Source organism: Camarhynchus parvulus, chromosome 1A, assembly GCF_901933205.1.
Source record: "Camarhynchus parvulus chromosome 1A, STF_HiC, whole genome shotgun sequence".
NCBI lineage: Eukaryota > Metazoa > Chordata > Aves > Passeriformes > Thraupidae > Camarhynchus > Camarhynchus parvulus.
In genome coordinates this window covers 48,933,798-48,954,120 of record NC_044586.1, presented here as the reverse complement: position 1 = coordinate 48,954,120, position 20,323 = coordinate 48,933,798, and the positions used below count along the sequence as shown (strand labels likewise).

Here is a 20,323-nt window from a genome sequence, read left to right as displayed (position 1 = left end):
GATCAAAATAAACTTCTAAGGATAAAATAATTTGGTCCCAATCAGTTAATTTAACTGCGTTTTAAGTTTTGTAACTTCATTTTAAAAAAATAAAATGTTGTTAAAGAGCTTTGTAAATTCTCAGTTTTTAGAGCAATGATTATTTTTCTGTGTATTCCTGCATTGCTTGGAACATTCTGTCTGTAGCGTAATATTCCTGTTGGGCAAATTCTGTTAATTCTTTGTCACCCTTTAATTAGAAAATTTATACTATAGCACTGTATTAAATTTCTTTTTCTTCTCTTAAGCATATAAGGCAGAAACCCTCTCAAGCCCTGGATTCTTACAGAACAATAGAATATATGTACCTTTCCAGATATAGCCACTTTGCCCTGCAAACATTTGTGCAACAGAACAACTTTACATTTTGTCGCTCATATAGAAGGTCATAGAAGAACTGCCAGCATGTAATTGTGTCCAAGATGTTGAAATTATTGTAATTATTGTAATTTGAGTATTATAATTTAAATATCATAATTTGAAATACACATTTCGCACTGTTTGAAATATGTTTAGTTTTGAGGAGTTTGTATTTTTTGAAGAAGTAAATTCTCCCCATAATTAAAAATGTTTATGTTTGATCATAGTTACAGAGAAAAACATATGGTGTAAATCCAAAAATCCAACAGAAAGTTGCAAGGTTCTTCTTGAAACCTCTATAATAAGATGTGGATTTGACCCAGCCTTTTGTTCTAACAGATGAAACTACCTAGGAAAAAGCAGTAGCATTTACAAAGAGAAATAAGCACATATTTGGCAGCAAACAGCTGAAAACTGAATTGACTCCCTCAACAGGACATGAATTGTAGAACCAGTATCTGGCTGACAAGTACATTTTAACACCATTGGAACCTTTCCACTGGTATTAGCATTAAATTCAGAATTTTAGTTTGTTTAAGTTCTGGATTGTAGTTTGGTACTGAACTAATTGTAGAATTGCAGCACATGAGCATTCCAGCTGGCTTATGTGCTTTCTGACATCTGAGCCTTAAGATAAGAATGGCTGCTAAGTCTGAATTTCCCCCAGAGTGATAAAAGGAGTTTTGAAGTAAATTATGGGTTGAATGGCAATGAGTCACATATATAGGAATCTGCCTCTTTATGAATTTTTTTCCTTCCTTCTTAAGCATATTTTTAAAAAGGTAATTTACAACTCCAGAAGGATGCTTTCAAAAAAAAGTAAGGAAATAGTTCAAACAAATGTGAAAAGCCAGTAGTCCATTGATTTCAATGCAATGTGGTGTTGGAGGTTTCTGGAATCCTGGAATCATTTAGGTTGGAAGGACCTTTAAGATCGAGTCCAACCATTAACCTGACACTGCCAACTCCACCCTTAAACTGTGTCTCTAAGTTCTACACCTACATGGCTTTTAAATACCTCCAGGTGTGGTGACTCCACCACTCCCCTGGGCATCTTCTTCCAAAGCTTGACCACCCTTTCTGTGAAGAATTTTTTCCTATTATCCGACATGAATCTCTTCTGGTGCAAATTGAGGCCATCTTCTCTTGTCTCTCTCAACTCTTCACTAGCTTCACTGCCCTTCTCTGGACATGCTCCCCCACATCATTCTCTTTTGTCATCCTGAGGCAACAGATCCCCCCCTCCAGGTCATTGGTAAAGACATTAATCAGGATTGGCCCCAGTAGTGAGCCCTGGGGAACACCACTGGTGGCTGTGTGCCAGATCAGTGTGAACTCCATTCACCACCACCAGTAGCTCTTTCCTGGCAGTGCCATTTAGTCACGCTGTGAAAACTTTTGTGTAAATAGTTAAAAATTTGTGCTGGAAGTACAGTCAGTTGGATGCTTGACTAATATTTGGAACATGCTTTTCCACAAAATAAGCGTCTTGTAACTGTCATCCTTCAAATCAGTGTCCAAAAACCCACTATTTTTAGGAGTGAAGAAAAAGGAGAAAATATATGCAGATATATTTGTGAGCTAAATTTACTTAGTGAAGCAAATTAAAATCCCACTCAATAGGCTCTTCTTGTTCCTTTTTTTCAAAGCTTTTTTCACTTCAGTTGTTCCCAAACTGTGGTTCGTGCGGAAATATTAAAAAGGAAAAGTCAGTTTGTTTTCAGTTAAAAGTTTGTTCATAAGTGATATGGTAATCTGAGAGAAAACACTCTGGTTATGTTTCAAGAAGATTTAAGATTGTTTCTGTAAGGCAGAATACAGAGTATACCCCCCAGCTGTGCATCTCACTGGTGTGTGTTGAAAGCACACAGCACTGAAGAGATGGCAGAGCTCAGGATGTGACGGAACCCAGGCGGAGTCCTGTGGTTTGTGTTGCCGCAGCCGTGGGGAGGAACGGGAAGTGAGGGTAGAAACCATGTGGCTGTGTTCCATTTGATGCCCAGAAATGTTTTGTACAAACCAAGTATACCTCCTACCAGCAAATATTCCATACAATGCAGAGAGTGGAAGGTTTGACCACAGTCCCACCAACAGTGCTTTGCACAATAGTGGTTATTAAGGTATAAAATGTACCTTAATTTTGTACCTCAGTGAGGGATGAGAATTTGACATAAAATTTTAAGGGACAGATTGACAGGCTTGTCTTTCTCACTCTCCACAAAAAGGATGCCTTTTGGTAAGTCTTGGGTCATCAGTTATGCTGAGTATTGACACAGGAAATTAAACTTGTGATTGCAGTCATATTGTTAATGCAATGTATTCTGCAGCAGCTGCTTTTGTCACCAGCAATCCCAAAGAAGCTACATTCAATAAACCATGGATTTGTGAACCCAGCTGGCTCTTCTGAATGTGATCAGATCTGCAGACTATTTGTGCATCTGATGTAGGGCTTAGGGTGATGTTTTTGTAACAGTTTGTGATTTGGTTACTGTGTCAAATATTGTCCTGCAAAATTGAGTTTTGTTGGAAATCCTGCAATTCCTTTATTCTGTCTAGGTGCTTCTGTTTCTACCTCTGTCTTTGAGGTCTGGTTTGCTGTCTGTACAGGTAAGACAAACACACATACTGGCTTGTTAAAGGGAACAGATGGGATTTCTAATATATCTCTGAGGTTAAGAGGAAAAAGTACCGTTAAATTCTGCATTATGTAAAGGTAACATGGAGAAGAAAAGAAACATGACAATGTTTTATTGCTACCCTTAAAATGATTTTTTTTCTGTGAAATCAGATTTCAGATTGAGTTGATGAACAAATTGTCTTATATTAGGCAACCACACTATAACAATATACTGTGATTCAAGACAAGTAGATTTAACTGATCTGGCTATATGTGCTCAGATTTAGTCATGCATGTCTTCTGACCTCTCCGTCATCTTGTACAGTTTTCACTGTGCTTCCTTTTTTTTTCCCTTAACACAACTCATTTTAACATAGCTCATAACTTCTTTTATGTATGATCTCTAACATCCTGTTCTCATGGTGAGGAGGCATTTGTGCCCAGAGCCAAACATGTGCCCAGGCTGCTGCTGCCTAATGTAGTCACAAGGTGTAGAAACTGCTCAGTGTTTGGCAGCCACAAAAAAAGCGTCCCAGAGCAATTTGCTTCCGGGCATGAAGGAATTCTCTAAGACTATTTTGTTCTCACATGAGTTGTGAAATACTGAAGTCCTGTCACATTCTGGAGTGATTATAATTTGCCCCTGACTTAAAATATTTTTGATTTCTGGGGCAGCATTGCTCCGTGCAAGATAGCTTAACAATTCTGTGTTTCAGTGGCTCTGAACGTGCCATTTTCTCTCACTTCCTTCTTGCTGGAATCTGCAGTTTGTTGCAGATTTCAAACCTGTCAACACCCAAATGTGTGACGCCAGATCTCAATACATGTGAAAAAACTAAGCTGAGGGACATGATAATATGTAGCAGGGGAAGAAGATAGAAGTTCTGCAGAATATATTTTGTGCAGTACAGAAAACTTTTCTGTAAACTCCATTTTGAAGTTACATAAGTGTTATCAGCCTGCTTAGGACAGGAGTTTGGACTTCATGACTCTCCCTTGCACTTGAAGGTTAGAGGAAACTGACAATGCTTTCACTGCTTTTTACGAGCTGTTTCAATCACAAACCTGAAAGTATTAAAAACAGGAGTAACTCCCAAGTTCGGGCGAAGGAAGTCGGTGTTGTGAAGTCCCCCTGCTGTCGGGGAGCAGCGTCAGCCCTCGGCGCGGCTGGGTCCGGCTGCAGAGCCCGAGCGGGAAGTGCGGCTGTGCGCACGGCCGGGCTCTGCCTGTGCCCGGCTCTCCCTGGGCGCTCCCCGAGCCATGGCACGGCCGTGCCCCGCCGCTCCAGCCCTGCTCCTGGCCTCCCTTGCCCCGCTGCTCCACGCGTCCCTGGCCGGGCATCATGTGCCGATGCTGCTTTGGTCAACTCGGAGGTAAGAGATCGAATCGAAGTGTATCCCTGTTTTGCTTCTGCTCTGTGTGTCTGCACAGAATAGAGTGTGCCACCGAATGTGGTAAATCAGCTCTGGGCAGTAAATTAACCTATAAATAAGTTTGCACCTTGGCCATCAAACAAGCCAACAGATGATTTTACCCATTTTTATTTATAATTTTAGTGTTCTAAGCTGAGCAAGAAGAAAGTGAATTCTGTAAGCTAATCTGAAGTAGATGTGCTTTATTCACCCTAAAGCATCTTTGAACTCTACTGTTAGAGATGTTATGGCTTAAATCCACAACATAAGGCAGTGGCACAAAAACTGTGAGCTGACCAAAAGCTCTATTGTAGGTTTTTAAGCCTTAGATTTCCTAACTTCTGAACCCTGACTTTTCACTTTAATGTTCATTTAAATACAGGTTCTTAAGTACATTGCTGTATGTATATGCATCAGATGTTAGAAACAACTGCAGTCTTGACAGATCCAGAGACACATGAAATTCAGGGGTTTGCATATACTTATAAAATAGGACTCTCAAGCTTTTTTGAAAGAACCAGGAATAGTCCTCTTTCTTTCCAACCAGGAATTTTATTCATGATCACTTTAAAGATTTGTACCTTTACTTGGGATTTCCAGAAATATGGCAGCTTGGGCAATGCCGTAGTTTCAGGTGGATACTGAATATATAAAGTTGTCAGAAAAATTAATTACCACTTATTAACCACCTTTGCTATATGTTTACTCATCTTTTGTGGATTTCCAAAACCTGAAACTCTGCATATGGAAATCTGCATGTTTTGAAAAAGTTTGATTTTATAGCTTTCACTTTTTTTCTCCCCCTAAAAGAAAAAAAAAGTTTCAACATCAAGGCAATTTTATATTCAAAATACATAGTGATTCACCACTGTATAAGACAGGACTCATATGGGTGTATTACCCCTGTGTAATACCCCTGTATTTAAAAGCAAAGTAAATGTTGGAAGGCATTGTTCTTAGGTTAAAAGTGATTCTAAGCATCTAAGATCAGTGCTTCCTTTGTCCTACTTCCTGGTTTATATAAAAAACATACCTGCTGTATATATAAACAAGATCTTATCACTTAGTCCCATGTGGTCATAAAAGCAGACTTTCCATCAAGATGCAATTAGCAGCTTGTTCTACTGCAGATTTTTCTGGTTTATACAAATCCAGAGCAGAAAATCAGGATACTGGACTGGGTAAACAGTTTCATGTCTCCAGGAATACAACATTTTGTGGAGTAAGTATTCCTCCAACCATGATATTTGCATTCTGAAAGCTGAAGTTCTTGTGGGGCCAAAATTAGTTCTGGCGAAGGTCTATGAAGGAACTGAAAAGAAGTTTTTCGTTATTTTGTAAGACAAAGTAACACTAACAACAATTTCCTGTTGCTAACCCCTAAGTCTGTGCTTTACATTTGGTACTTCCCAGTGATGCGAGGTTTGCAGTGTGTCATCCACAGGCCTATGAAATTTGGAAATTACTATTAAGAGTCTTAGAAAAGTTAACTAGAGAATCACAGTTAATTATGGATATCTGTGGATATCTCTTCACTCTGTAGGAACATGTCCCACCAGTATAAAAGTTCAGCAATTCATTAATCAACAGAAGTTGTGATTCACTGATCTATTCCATCACTCTTTCCCAGGTTATCTGTTAGGATTTGATATTGAATAATTGAAGGATACTACATTTTGTTCTAATTTAGAACTAGCCAGTGTTTGCCAAGCCATGTCTCAGGACAGCTGTATTAGAGAATGTGACAGTCTCTTTTATGCATTATTACTATACTGTATTCATGCTATTAAAGATTATGTTAGATGCCAGACAGAGGTGAAACCCACAGCTGACAAACACATGCAGTGCACAAAGCAATGGGAAGTGTGATACCAGTTCTCACAGAGACATTAGTAAATCAAATACCTCTTTCCTCTAGAAAGTAAAATGCAGATCCCTACTTCGAGAAAAGTGTTTTTTTAAAAAACAACATTCTTTCTCAATTCAACTCTGGACTAACTCAGTATGTCACACTGTCCTGCTTTTCACAAAAGAATATGTCACTGGATGTTCTTCAAATAACTTTGGTGTGGAAAATTTGACCTTTATTTTAAATCAGCCTTTAAACTAATATTCCCTGGTTAGGTTTTTGAAGGAGGGAAGGTTGAAAGGCTCTTCTTGCATATGATACACAGAAAAAAATTGATTTATCCATTTTGAACTAATATTCAGAAGAATTTCCTTCCACAGATAAAGAGAAGGGGTTTGAGAAAATAAATTCATTAAAATTAGCTTTTGTAATTGCCCCTTCATGTGTTTGTTTTAGGAATGATTTTTGCCTACAGTCTTTTAAAATATATTACTTCCTTTTTTATGCTATGCTTATACAGGGAAGATAATACTTTTCTGGCATACCCAGGTTATAAGTGACTTTGAGAAAGTCTTAATGCCAGTTAGTACATTTGTACTGTTTCCTAAACTACAGGGACTTTACTGATAAATCTACTGAAAGAAGGTGTAACACAGAAAGGAATTTTTTTTTTTTTTGCTTGATTTTATTGGATGCCTATGGAGACACTGTGTGCCAGCATGAAAGCTATTTTGCTTCTCCTGAGCAGGGGAAAACATGATTTCTTACATGGTAATCACAAGGTGGCTGATAGAGACAACTGACAAGAGTAACTTGTAGGAAAGAGTTCTGAGGCCAGCTACAAAGCAAAAATGTAATCATGAGTTAGACCTCTAGAAGCCTTGTTGTCTTCCCATCTGCCCTTCTAGTGGGTCCAGATACAGGAAATCTTGAAATCTTTGCTTCCATCAACCCAATCGCTCAAATTCCAGAAAGAATACAGTTCAGGAAAGAGCATAATGTTGTCATGTCAGAACAGTGAGGTATAAGAAAGGAGCAAAATATCAAGCTAAACTTGCTTTCCTCACTTTCTTTAGGGCACTGTTTGACTGCTGGAGGAAAGAGAGAGCAGTTGAGTTTTAAGTTTCCTCAAATTTAAAGCTTCCTTAGGATTCCTTAAAGCTGTGTACTTCTGCACACATCCATTAGCAGAGATGCTTGTCATTTGGAGCCCCGCTGGTGCCGTGGCAGGGAGCCCACTTGGCCCATGGATGGCTGTAGGAGGCTGTGTGTCTCTGGGCACAAGAGTCTGTGTGAGCAGTCAACAAGAGCAATCAATATGTGTGTTGGCATGCTGCCGGTTCCACACCATTCATCCATCACTGAGGTGAGCAGTTCAGTGGGATGAGCTGCTTGGCTGCGTTCAGGGAAGCTCCTCCTCGCTGTATCCAGGAGCCCCTGGCACTCAAAGATCTCCCTTTCACCCTGCAGCTCCCAGTAAAGCACCCAGTGCTGACCAGGCAAGGAAGCTGGTTGGGGTTGGGGCACAAGCCTTGTGAGGAGTGGCTGAGGGACCTGGGGATGTTAAGCCTGGAGAAAAGGGGATGAGGGGAGACCTTATCACTCTCTACAACTCTCCAAAAGCAGGCTCTAGCCGGGTGGGGGTTGGTCTCTTCTCCCAACTAGCAAGTGATTGGATAAAAGGAAACCTCAAGTTGCACCAGGGGAAGTTTGGGTTGGATATTAGGAAAAAATTCTTCACTGCAAGTGTGGTCAGGCATTGGAACAGGGAAGTGGTTGAGTCAGCTGGAAATGTTCTAAAAACAGGTGGATGTTGCACTTAGGCACATGTTTTAGTGGTGGACATGGCAGTGCTGGATTGACAGTCGGACTTGATGATTTTAGAGGTCTCTTCCAGCCTAAATGTTTCTGTGGTTCTATTTCCTGTCTGAGCCAGGCTGAGAATGTTGTTGCACCAAGCAGACAGCAACAGCTCCCTCAGTGAAGGATGTAGCCTTCCCTACTGCCATGCATAGTGCTCAGCAAACTGTTAAAAAGCAGCAAAATAAATGTATGCATAATGTTGTGAATACAAGTATTAGACAAATGCTGCATTTTAATAGAATTACTAATCAACTGATGTAGATTTTTTTTTTGATGATGAAGTTACTAAAGTTGACTGCTTGAAAGTTAAGAAGTGTCACAAAAGGTGTTTTCAAGGTTAGATAGCTAACAAGGACTGCTTCAAGGAACAGGGAATTTCTTAGAAGCAAGTATGTTTTGAAAGAGGATCATTAAACTTCTGAGGTTTAGGGTTCACAGCAAAAGCCTTTATCATTGTGCTGCTGCAGATAATTTCGTTTTGTTTGATGTGCTTTTGTTACTTTTTAGTCTTAATTGCAAGTCCCCAAAGCTCTCAAAAGCTTCATTTTTCTAAGATTAGGTATGAAATAGATTTATTTAGGTTTCTTTTTTTAATAAATATACCAAGATATTCAGTGTCATTTTCTTTCACACAAGCCATTTTTTATCATCTTTTAATTTGTTCTATCTGCTTTTTCTTTAATATCATTAGTATTTTGATGTGGCCATGCAAGGCACAAAGTCAGTATCGCAGTCAGTTCCTGAAGAGTCGTTCAGAATCTTTGGGACTTCCTGTGTTTTCAAATATATTCATTTAAAAGATTATACTTAATTTTTTTAAATTGTGATGTTTGTCTTCTCTGAAAAGTTGAGGCATGCCTGTTGCAATTTCTCAGTTGTTTATGTTCATAAATATAAGTTAATGTGGATTTCCAAGCACAAATTAACAAAGCAAAGATGCTGAGTAAAACTAAAAAAAATCAGATAATTCCAACCAATAAAAAACCATTTCCTTCATCTCAGAAAGATTTATTTCTAAAGCTTGTAAAGTGGCAGGCAAAAGTTCTACTAGAATTTAATTTTCACATCTCCAGCACGTTGTCCTGAAGGAGTCTTCCATATACAGAGTTTGCTCTCATGCTTTTCCAAAGCCCGAAGTCCAAAGTGAGGTGGGGATCACCTGGTGCTGCTGGACTGTGCTGGTTTGACCTCTGCCATGAGTGCAATTTGACACCTTTGATTCACTTTCAGCAATCTTCATTGGAATTACAGGGAGGACTTGGAGTGCAATTTAGATTTTCTTTATCAAAAAAACCTCATTGAATCCCACGTATGTGTTCATTAACGCTGTTCTTCCTCCATTTTAAAGGACTGCAAAGGTTGTTCTCATTCATAAAAGCTTGCTGTGCAATGGTCATTTGCAAATTGCTTTGGGTTAGAAAATTTAGCTTTTATCTCAACTTGATCAAATTGCAATCAATAATAAATGATGTTAGAGCACACAACAATTGCCTACATTCAACTCATTGTAATTAGAAGCAGTTAGAGTGTCATCAATTGCTAAAACCTGTTTTCTCAGGTTTTAGCAATTGATGTGTACCTGGGCAAAGATGGAAGATTATGCATCAAGTTCAATTTGTTTTTCCAAAGACAATTTTTATTAGTCAAAACACTTAGGATAGAAATGTTCATAAAAAGTTTCATCCCTATAGACCCATGTTGCATACTGTTAAAATCCCAATGAGGTGTTGAAAGAATAATGCCACCTCTTGTTTTGCCTGTTTCCTGTAGCAGCAGGACTAAATAGATGAGTTATTTCTCTGTCCAGTCCTCATAGTGACAAGTTGGCAAAAGAGTTGTGGCAAGGTTGGCAAAAGGCTGGGTGCTTTGAGTCATTCCATTCAGGAGAGCTCCTGCTGCTGGAAAGGTGGCTTTTCTGAGTGGCTTCTGTAGAATGGTTCCTTCATCATGAAAACCTTAGGAGACAACCTGTGTACAATGGCACTGTAAGACACTTCTACTAACAAAAGTTCTATTAAAAAAAAGTTTAAGACAACTTGTGATCTAGTCTGAGTTCTACTCCTCCTGACCTCCATGTGTCAGCACTGCAAAGTGTTTTGGGAGTTGGGATGCCATCTGGGAATTCTCTCTGAATGTTTTCAACATATTCTTCTTCAATGCACTTAGTAAGTAACTTTTTATGGAAAGATGCAACTCTGCTGTTGTACACAAACAAGAAAATAGAGAGAGACATTAGTCTTATTCATTCTTACTGTAATACAGTCAATTTGATACAGGCATAAACAAGGAAAATCTTATTCTCTTGAGTAGAATGAAAGTAAACTGAACTGCAAAGTTGATCTTAAACATGATGATTTCATTAGCTGCTGCTGCATATTTAAAGAAAGGTGTCATCATTGGCAGAAAATTCTACAGAAAAAGGAATTATTCCTTTGTAGATCACAGTGGAATCCAGACACTGCAGTGCATGAAGGAAAAGTTGTCTCAGAACAGGAGCTGACAGCACTCTTGCAACCTCTTCTTACCCAGAACTCCAGAAATCTCGTCTTGTTCCTGCAAGATAGGGTATGTAAACCATTTTTTTTCCCTCACCAATACTGAGCACAAGTCTGTACCCAAATGAGATGCCATGGCTCCTTCTCACCAACCTACTCTCTTTGTTTTTCAGCTTAGCATAGATGACTTCACATACTTCAGTGAATCCTATGGCAACAAGAATCCGTTTCAAAATGTTCAGGCAAGCATTTATCTCATTTATTTCTTTATGTGCAGTATTTAGAAAGACAAAGAAAGATGTAAGAAAGACACATAGAGAAAATAACTGGGAAAAGGGCACTGAGTTGCAGAAGACTTCCCGTTTAAATTATTGAGATTATTCCAGTTTAAGCAGATGTGTTAAAGGAAATAAACTGAGTTTGCAGATACATGCTTTGTAGCTATTATGTTTTTAAAGACTGAGTTTTCACAATTCATCATAACTGATAAAATTGTTCTTAAATATGCTGCAATTTTCTATTGTAAAAAACAATATAAACTTCCAGGCCAACACCCCAAAATTCTGTTTTGAAGCCATAGGAAGAAAAGAACTTATGGGAACCAATAATTTTTTCTTATTTTCAGAATTTAATATCTATTTTGTTTTTACAGAAATTGAAGCTCATTCTGGGAGTTAACTGTTTTATATTTGTGTTAAGTTAAAATATTACTTAATATATAGATGCTATATTGCCCTAATCTTCATGAAAAATATAATGGTAGTTGATTAACTTGAAATAAACCCTAGGCACAGAATTTAAGATGGAATCATCCTGAGCCAACAGTTTCAAATTTTGTCCTCACTGAGAAGATTTATGGATTTTGTGCAGAGCATCTATGGTTGTACTTACATAACAGTTTATTGAAATGTAATTAGACAAAATGTTCACTTGTGGAAGTCATAAAGACATTCCTGGAGGCAGTGCAAGATGAACAGAGCTATTAGTAATGTAAATGGTATCAGAGCACACAAGGAAATGTAAATTCCCAAGCACCACACAGCAAGCACTATATGTAATTAAATACATAAATATTCACATAAGACCTGTCTCTACATCTAAGAACCTCACATCTTCCTTCTATAAGTGGAACTGGTGATATTAATCTCTTTGTCATATAAGAGCATTTTAACACTGATGCTGGAAGAGAAACAATTATTCAGAGTATCTACATGGGTTTTCTGAGGAATGAATGGGAGTGATAATCATCTGTACTGTGAGGATCAGTGGCTGTGCCTGCAGGCAGATGTGCTGGTTCTTCTCTGCTATGTCTTACCTCATCAGGGTTTAACATCTCTGCAAGGCTGTGTCAAGAGCAAATTTTTGTTGCTGTCTGACTACAAAAGTGGTTAAATTTCAGCTCTTTGACATGCATTGCAATGCATGACATTGCAAGTTCCTAATAATGTGGTGGTCTTATTGAAGTAGGCCCTCCATGTTTAAGAGGCATATCAAAGTACCTAAAACATTCTTCTTTGCCTTGTAATCGGGACTCCATCAGCACTGTAGATAGAGATTAAAGGCTTTAAACTCTAGAGATAAGGCCAGAGACTGATGGGTTTAGAAATCAGGTGGTGTACAAGAGGATTGGGACCTAGTGAGGCTGGGAAGGAGGTCCTCGGTTCTCAGCTAAACACAAGGTCATGTTTAAGTAAATCCTTTTCTGTCAAACACTTACACCCAAGTATTTAACAATCTGAATAAATGTCACCAACTAGGTTTTTTCTGCCTTTGTCTCTGTTCCCTCTCTGTCTTGGAGCTGAAAAATTTTTTCTGTACTATGGCCTCTTTAAAACTGGGAAGTTTCTGGGAAGTTTATTTTTACAAATTGCTCACCTTAACTCCAGCACTTCCTACATTTGTTCTGTTGGATTTGGCAATCTTAATGCTTTTCCAGTGTAGTTTGATGGAGGTGAGGTGAGTGAGTTTATAAATCTCATTTGCTTTCATGTGAGTGAAAGCAAATGAGATGTATAAACTGCATACTTCCTTTTCACCTGGGTGCCCACAGAGAGAGTTTTGTCAATATCTATTGCATAGGGTTTAGTTCTCAGGGCCAGAAAAGGAACTTTATAGTCATCCATGTTGGGCATAACAGAGTCTACAAAAATTTGCTGGGTTGCTATTGTATTATCTGAACTCCACTTGAGATACTTTGGGTAAGAAATCAATTCTTAATCATGCTATGAAAGATTGCAATAATACTCACACAACACAGGACAAAATGAAGGTCGGGTCTGAATTTTCTCACTGGGGAAATTAGAATCCTTGATGCTGCATAATCAGAAGTTTTTTACCTACACAGTCTATATTATACAAGTGATGAGTGAAGCTATAATAAATGTTCCATTGCTCTCAAGCATCCTCCTTTATGAACCTCAGAAATGCAAACTTATTCATAAACCTAAGCTGGAGATTTCATTTAGAATGTATAAGAGCATGGAACAGCGTGTGTTCTACAAGAAGAAAGTGTTATTTGAAAAAGAGTTATAGACTTGTAAACCCCAGAAACATTTGCAGATACTTGATTTGTTCAGCTGCATTAGCAGCTGTTCTGAGATTTTGGTATCAATGGGCTTGCATGCAATAAAATAATCTTATTCCAGTTCATACAAATGGAATCTTATAGGTAGATAATTTATCTTGAACTTTCAAACAACTTCTAAATTAAATAATAAAATACAGAGATTAGCATTTGGGGAACTTCTTTCTCAAGAAATCACCTACCCTACAGACTATTTTTATTTCATATTAGCTTTGGCTTTCCCTAGACAATGCTCAGCTCCTTAGAACTGCAGTGTATATTAACACACTCCAATTAGTGGCCAGCTGTGCATCTACATAATTATGACTGTAAGTCATTGCCACTTGTAGTGTGATAACTCCATCCTATCCTCACTCAGTGGTCATAGACTGAGCAGTACTATTTATTCACATGTGATACACAGGTTCTAACAAAATTTTAACTGTCTTTATTTTCTTTCTTCTAGTCTTATTATATTATATTATTTTTGACAAGGGAACCTCCACAGAACTGCATAATAATCAAGATAAAAGTTCATCATAGATTTATTCAGTGACATGATGATGTTTTGTTCTCTATCTTTTTCTAAAATACTATTAATATTTTATTTTTTACCATCCTGATCACTATCAGCCTCTGAATTACCATTTTCAAAGAGCTGCTGTAAGTCTCAAGATTTCATTACTGAAGGGTAACTCAGTTCTGAGTCTAATACCTATTATTGTGCATGTAAAATTAGGTTTGTTTTTCTGTCACCCTGTACTGTGCTAAAATCAATTTACATTGAATCTTACCAGTTACTCAGTTGACCAAGAGGCTGTGCCAGAAGCTGCTTTTGTAGTTCATCAGTCAGCCACTGCCTTTACTAACCTGGAAAAGTCATCATAATGAGCAAGTTTCATTAGCTCAATTTTTATCAGATAGTTTAGGTACATATGGAACAGAACAGACCCTAGTGCAGTAACAGATATTTTTTTATACCTCTTACTTGCTAAATCTTTATCTATTCTTTATCTACCTTCTTGTATAGACTGCCTCTCTCTCCAAAGCAGCTCAGTTTCTTTAGTTGTCCTTGCTTCAAGACTCTGCCAAATGCCTTGTGCGGGTCCAAGCAGACTGTACCATCTAGAACTTCCTAGATGCCCATTCACTCCTTCAGATATCCTCAGCAGAACTGTTAGGCAAAACTTTTTTGGGAAGGCCACATCAACCTTTTCCCTGGGACAGTCCTTTGTTATTGTTATAGTCTGTATTTTATTCTTTGGAATGCTTCCTCCCATTCTTGGACTTCAGGTTTTCTTCTTGACAGTCCCTTGGATCTGTCTATAACCCTCAGAAAAAAAAATTAAAATGGTGTCATGTTTCCCACTATGCATTACAGCATGGGGGTTTTTTCAACAATACTTCCTGTATTGTAGCTGCAACACACTTCATCACATAAAGTACATCAGATCAATTTTCATTAAAATTGTAACTTAGAGGTTTATGTATACATTTGAAGGGCATGGATACAGCGCAAAAATTTGTGGGATAGATAATAATTGGAAAGTTAAAATTAAACCTTCCCCTTTTCCTTCTTTTCCCCTTCCTCTCTCTCCTTGTCCCTCTCCTGTTCCTAGCTACTATGTGGTTTTCTTTAGCAGAATACAAAATCGGGTGTTTCTCAATATCCTCTTCATTCTCCACTCCCTTTTGGAGTTTTCATGTTTTGAACAAGCATGGCAGCTGAAATCCTAAAATGTGCAAAGCAACATATGGGTATTGTAAGGAAAAGTGCACGATTGCCAAATGGCAAGAAGGACAAAGAGGCATAGGATCAGATTGCCTACCTGAGGCTGCTGAGCTGATATCCAGCTGTGTCTCCCTTTCAGATGAAAAGCAGCTGAATACCAGTGGCTGGAAGCTGAGACAGATGGCAGTGCAGCGCTGGTTAGGAGCAGAGGCACAATTAAGATGGTAGTCAGTAATGATACATTTTGTATCTTATTCTACATTAAATGCGTAATCTGCTTAATATCCTTGGATGAAATGGCTGTTGCCATTCTGGCTCCTGATATGGGACAAGGGATTAAAATATTGAAAATAAAACAAAATCATTGACTTGCTCAGAATTTGAGGTCTAAATTCAAATCTGTAAACAAATCAAAATGAAATGTTTTATCTTTTTTTTCCAGGAGGTGCTAAAAGCACTACTCAAAGACCAAACACTGAAACACTCACAGACAGACTCAAACACGACACAAGATGAGTGCTTTCTGCTCTATTTTAATTTCTGCAGTTACTTTTCTCTTAGTCTAGTAAATCAGATAATCCTACCTTATGAGCATCTATAGAAATATGAAAGTACCTATAGCCTTTGCCTAGGAAGGAAAATGTGAGCAATTAGAAAGGATTACAGAGCAGGTCAGAAAAGCAGTCAAAGAACGGACAAAAAGGAACAAATGAATAGTAGGAGAAAAGTGTTAGGAGCACCACAACACTCGCATGGGAGGGAGAGAGAGAGTCTGTAACAGCTTGAAGATCTCAGTGTTGGATCAAGTGAAAGATTTAATCTGGACTTAAATGTAGAAAACACAAAAGCAAAGTTAACAAGGTGTAAACTAGGACTCGATGAAAAATTATCTTCTAGTATTCATATTTGTATTGGGTTTCTGTGGTAAGACTTTGGTAGTGGGTGGGCTGCAGGGGTGGCTTTTTTGAGAAGCTGCCAGAAGCTTCCCCCATGTCCAAAAGTGTCAGTGCTCCAAGAGGGACCCACCACTGGCCAGGGCCGAGCCCATCAGAGACAGCGGCAGCATATTTGAAAAGGTGAAGAAGTTACTGCACAGAAGCAGCTGTGTTTTGAGAAGAGAGTGAGAATTTATGAGAAACCAGTACCAAGGTCAGCACAGGAAGGGGTGGGAGGAGGTGCTCCAGGCAGCAGAGCAGGCAGAGATTCGCCTGCAGCCCGTGGTGCAGCCCGTGGTGTGACAGCTCTGCCTCTGTAGCCCAGGGAGGAACACAGGGGAGCAGAGATCCACCTGCAGCCCATGGAGCACCCAGTGCCAGGAGAGCTGGGGGCCTGAAGGAAGCTGTGACCCTGTGGGAAGGCTCCTGGCAGGACCTGTGGAGAGAGGAGCCCAGGCTGGAGCAGTCTGTTTCTGATGGACTGCACCCCATGGGAGGGACCCACAGTGGAACAGTTCATGAAGAACTGCAGCCTGTGGGAAGGGCTTTCCTTGGAGAAGTCCATGGAGGACTGATTCCCGTGGGAGGGACCCCATGTGGGAGCAAGGGAAGAGTATGAGGAGTCCTCCCCCCAAGGAGGAAGAGGCGTAGAGACAATGTGTGATGAACTGATCACAGACCCCATTCTCTGTCCCCTTCTCCACTGCAGGGCAGGAGGTAGACAGTCATGGGTAATGTTGTGCCTGGAAGAAGAGAGGAGTGGGTAGAAGGTGTTTTTTGTTTTATTTCTATTATCATACTCTGATTTGATTGTTAATAAGTTTAATTAATTTTCCCAAGTCAAGACTGTTTTTCTTGTGTAATTGGTTAGTGAATTCTCCCCGGCCCATGAGCCTTTTATTTTCTCTCCTTTGCATAGTTGAAGAGGGAAATGATAGAGCAGCTTTGGTTGGTACCTGCATCAGGCCAGGGTCAACCCACAACAACATTAAATATGGGGTACATTAATTTTGATAATTTTCAAATCTTCGTCTTGCATTTTGTTTCCCCAAATATTTCAGGTTGATTTTATTATCAAGAAAAAATCTAGGACAGATGTTTTTTGGCTATGCAGGTTCCAAATTTAAAGAATGAGAATGTTTTTCAATTAACTTTATTCAAGTATCCATATCAGGAACTCACCCATCAGATTTGTAAATAAAGTGAATGATACCCTGCTGCTTTATCTGAACCAATTCAGCCTGAGCTTTGTGATTTGTACTTTGAGTAAAAAGGTGGAAAGTATGACATGAATTTTGTTTGTATGTGTCTGGAGTCTGTGTAGATCCTGAAATCTGCAGCTTTTAAAAATTATTAATTACAAATTAGACATTTTTCTGTACCATGTGCTGTACCACCAGGATGTACACAAATGCAGGGTGTTTTTTATGCAAAGTATGACTCAACTGAATGGAGCCGCTGGAACCGGAGGTGTCTGACACTGATCTTTCTCACGTCCAAGGGCATTTAGTTAGAGTCGTCTGAGCTTTGCTTCTGGCAGTGCTCATAACAACTACACTCTTAGCTTGAGCACTTCTACATCATCCAGCTCTCCTCTTCCATACATGTGGAAAAGACAGAAAAAATTTGGTGTTACTGAGTGCTTTAACCTTGCTGCAAGAAAGCCACCGTCAGTCAAGCTTGAATGTTAAATTAAGGATACATTATAAAAAAGGTTGTGTTAATTGTTAAGCAACTGACTATTAAACAGGTAAATAAACGTCTCACTAATTTTTTACAGGAAATTCTTCAGTCTTCTCCTTCATCTTTAGTTTTGCCTGCTGTTGACTGCAAGGCTACCAAGCATCTCCTGAATGTTCTTCAAGAATCAGGAAATTGGAAGTTAACAAATGTAACCAATCTCAATGTCTCTCAGCTGGAAGTGAATGAATCTAACCCAAACTTACTGGTGGTTCAGCTACCACCACTTGCCAGGTAGGGGCTTATCACAAGCAGAGCTGACCCAAGTGTGCATGACTTTTAGAGCTTTTGAAAATGTCAGTTGTATTGAGGAAACTAAAAAAAAAACAACAGAGTGGAAGCTTGTAGGGCTATCAAAATTGTTTCTCTTACAAGGATAAATTCAGTGTTTCTCAAAGTCCCCTGATAAGCTTATTACCAGGTGTAATAGATGAATTATGTTGAGAAAGGCAGTCAGGCATTCCTATTTTGTCTGCCTCATTATATGAGAACAAAGGGGCAGCTAATAAAACTAAATGGCAACACACTTTTTAGCAGAAAGTCTCAATTATTTTACTTGACACATGATTTACCTGCAGAATTAATTGCTAGAGGCATTCCAGGGGTCAAAAATTCTGGCAGGATAAATAAGCAAGCAAATAAACATACAGACAAACCTGAAGCTAATAAACAGCCTCCTTTTCCATTGTTATGGAAGGAAGGGGAGGGTTATAATTCTTCATGTTTCCAGCTCCATGAGGGCTGTGATCTAACAGAGAAAGGGAGACTGTTCCTTCAGGTGAATGTATATTTAGAAAATATAAGGCATGGTTGCTGAGCTCCTTCTGCTTACTCTTCTTCCCAGCTTGTTACTTAGGCATTTGTACATGTTGGTGTAAGGTGCAGATATCAATGTGTCCTAAACAAATGCAATTCCAGCTGTCACATCACTACACAGAAAGAGGCATGATAACAATTTTAAAGAGCTCCTGAACAAATGTTAAACAAGGGACCAACACCAAATGAGAAAAAGCTTCTCAGAGGCTGACCAAAATACAGTCAGTAGTATGGCTTCTCTGCTGCCTAGGAAATCTGAGGGCTTTAAGAATCAGCTGAAGATGTGGTCCTACATTTTTAATGGCTTTGCAGAAGAAAAGGGTCATTAGGAGGAGATGAAAGAAAAACAGAGGGACTGACAGTAATCCTTTTATCAATCAGTATCTTCATACATTTCAGATTCATATCATTCTTGCCTAGGAAAGATTTTTAATTATTTCCTCTTCCCTCTTTTTCTCTAGTGATTTAAAAGAAATTTCCACCCTGGAAGCAATTGCGGAAAATGGTAAGTAATAGTACCTAGACATAACTAACATTTCACCATTTGTGGTTTCACCTGAGCAGGTAGTATTCTCTAGTTCCCAGGCTTTGCTTTGCTACTACCATTTAAAGGCTTTTATCCCACTCCCCTTCTACAGTATTTATAAGCTCTGGCTGTCTTAGTTTTAATCAGACTCTAAGTGTCTGTGACATGAAATGTGAGCTTGATAAATTCACATCTGCTTCAGGCATGGGCCTTTGCTCACTCTCTGAGCAAGCCCTGCATGTCTGTGCAGCTTGAGCTGCCTCCTTCGATCTCACCTTGCTCACTGGCAGCTGGAGGTGCCAGGCTCATCTGGCAATTCCAAGGCCTTGGTCTCAGCAAAGCGTGTCTGCATGAATAGGAAATGTTTTTCTAACCTTTATAAAACAGTACTGATAGCCTGCTTTGCCTTTGATATCAGTCTTTTATTGGTTTTGCAGTGTATTAAACACTACTTGTTAAAGATGAATGTCTCAATATAATACTATAAAAAAAGTTTCTTGCCTAGCATCTGGCTGATGCCTCTTGAAAAAGAGGTGCCATACATGAAAATGGCACTGAGAAGCATCTCATTGCAGAGCTTTCACTTACTGCTCTAAATTAGAAATCAAATTATAAAGTGTGCAAATCACTGAAGTGGTAGTTTTGGAGGTTTACAGTGTAGTGGGCTGATAATTAAACAGTGTTCTTAGTGGCTATGACTGTTTCTGCTCAGAACTGGGGCTGTAAAATCAGCAGCAGATTTGAAAAACAGGGGAAAATACCTTAGTTGTGCATCCTTTTCTGTTTGTTTTTGTTCTAGTCCAAAATGAGTGGGTTTTATACTAAAACAAGCAGTTGGGTTTTCATCTCTGAATTGCAGAGGAGTTATTTTGCTCTATTTTCTTGTCCCCAGAGCACACTGGGTAGCTGAGCCTTGGCTTAACATTGGTCTTGGCTAAATAGTGGCTTTATCTTTATGGGACATTTCTTTCATCAGCTGCATGGATTCAAGAATAAGCTTCCCCAGCCCTAGAATCATAGTATTATAGAATATGCTGAGTTGGAAGGGACCAACTGGGATCACTGAGTCCATCCTAGCCCTGCACAGGACACCCCAAAAATCACATCATGTGCCTGACACTGCTCTCCAAATGCTTCTTGAGCTCTGTCAGGTTTGGCTCTCTGCCACTTCTCTAGGGTGCTCTATTGCAGTGCTCTGGGTAGAAAACCTTTTCCTGATATCCAGCCTAAACCTCCACTGATGCAGTTTCATGCCCTTTCCTTGAGTCCTGTCACTGGTCACAAGGGGTGAGATCAGCAGTGTCTGCCCCTTCTCTTCCCCTCATGAGGAAGTTGTAGCTGCAATGAGGTTTTGCAATGATGTTTCCCCTCAGTCT

The 20,323-nt window shown here is 39.1% G+C and overlaps 1 protein-coding gene across 1 annotated transcript in view; it reads left to right on the top strand.

The window, feature by feature from the left end:
- The first annotated feature begins 4,201 nt into the window (after nt 1–4,201).
- The window catches only part of ATP6AP1 (ATPase H+ transporting accessory protein 1), a 50,116-nt gene continuing 33,994 nt past the window's right edge, over nt 4,202–20,323 (top strand). Inside the window, exons 1-5 of the mRNA XM_030960262.1 lie at nt 4,202–4,389; nt 10,579–10,705; nt 10,809–10,877; nt 17,646–17,839; nt 18,883–18,926. Of these exons, the coding sequence (XP_030816122.1) occupies nt 4,277–4,389; nt 10,579–10,705; nt 10,809–10,877; nt 17,646–17,839; nt 18,883–18,926 (547 nt within the window). The 5' untranslated portion in view covers nt 4,202–4,276. The remainder of the gene's footprint in view (nt 4,390–10,578; nt 10,706–10,808; nt 10,878–17,645; nt 17,840–18,882; nt 18,927–20,323) is intronic.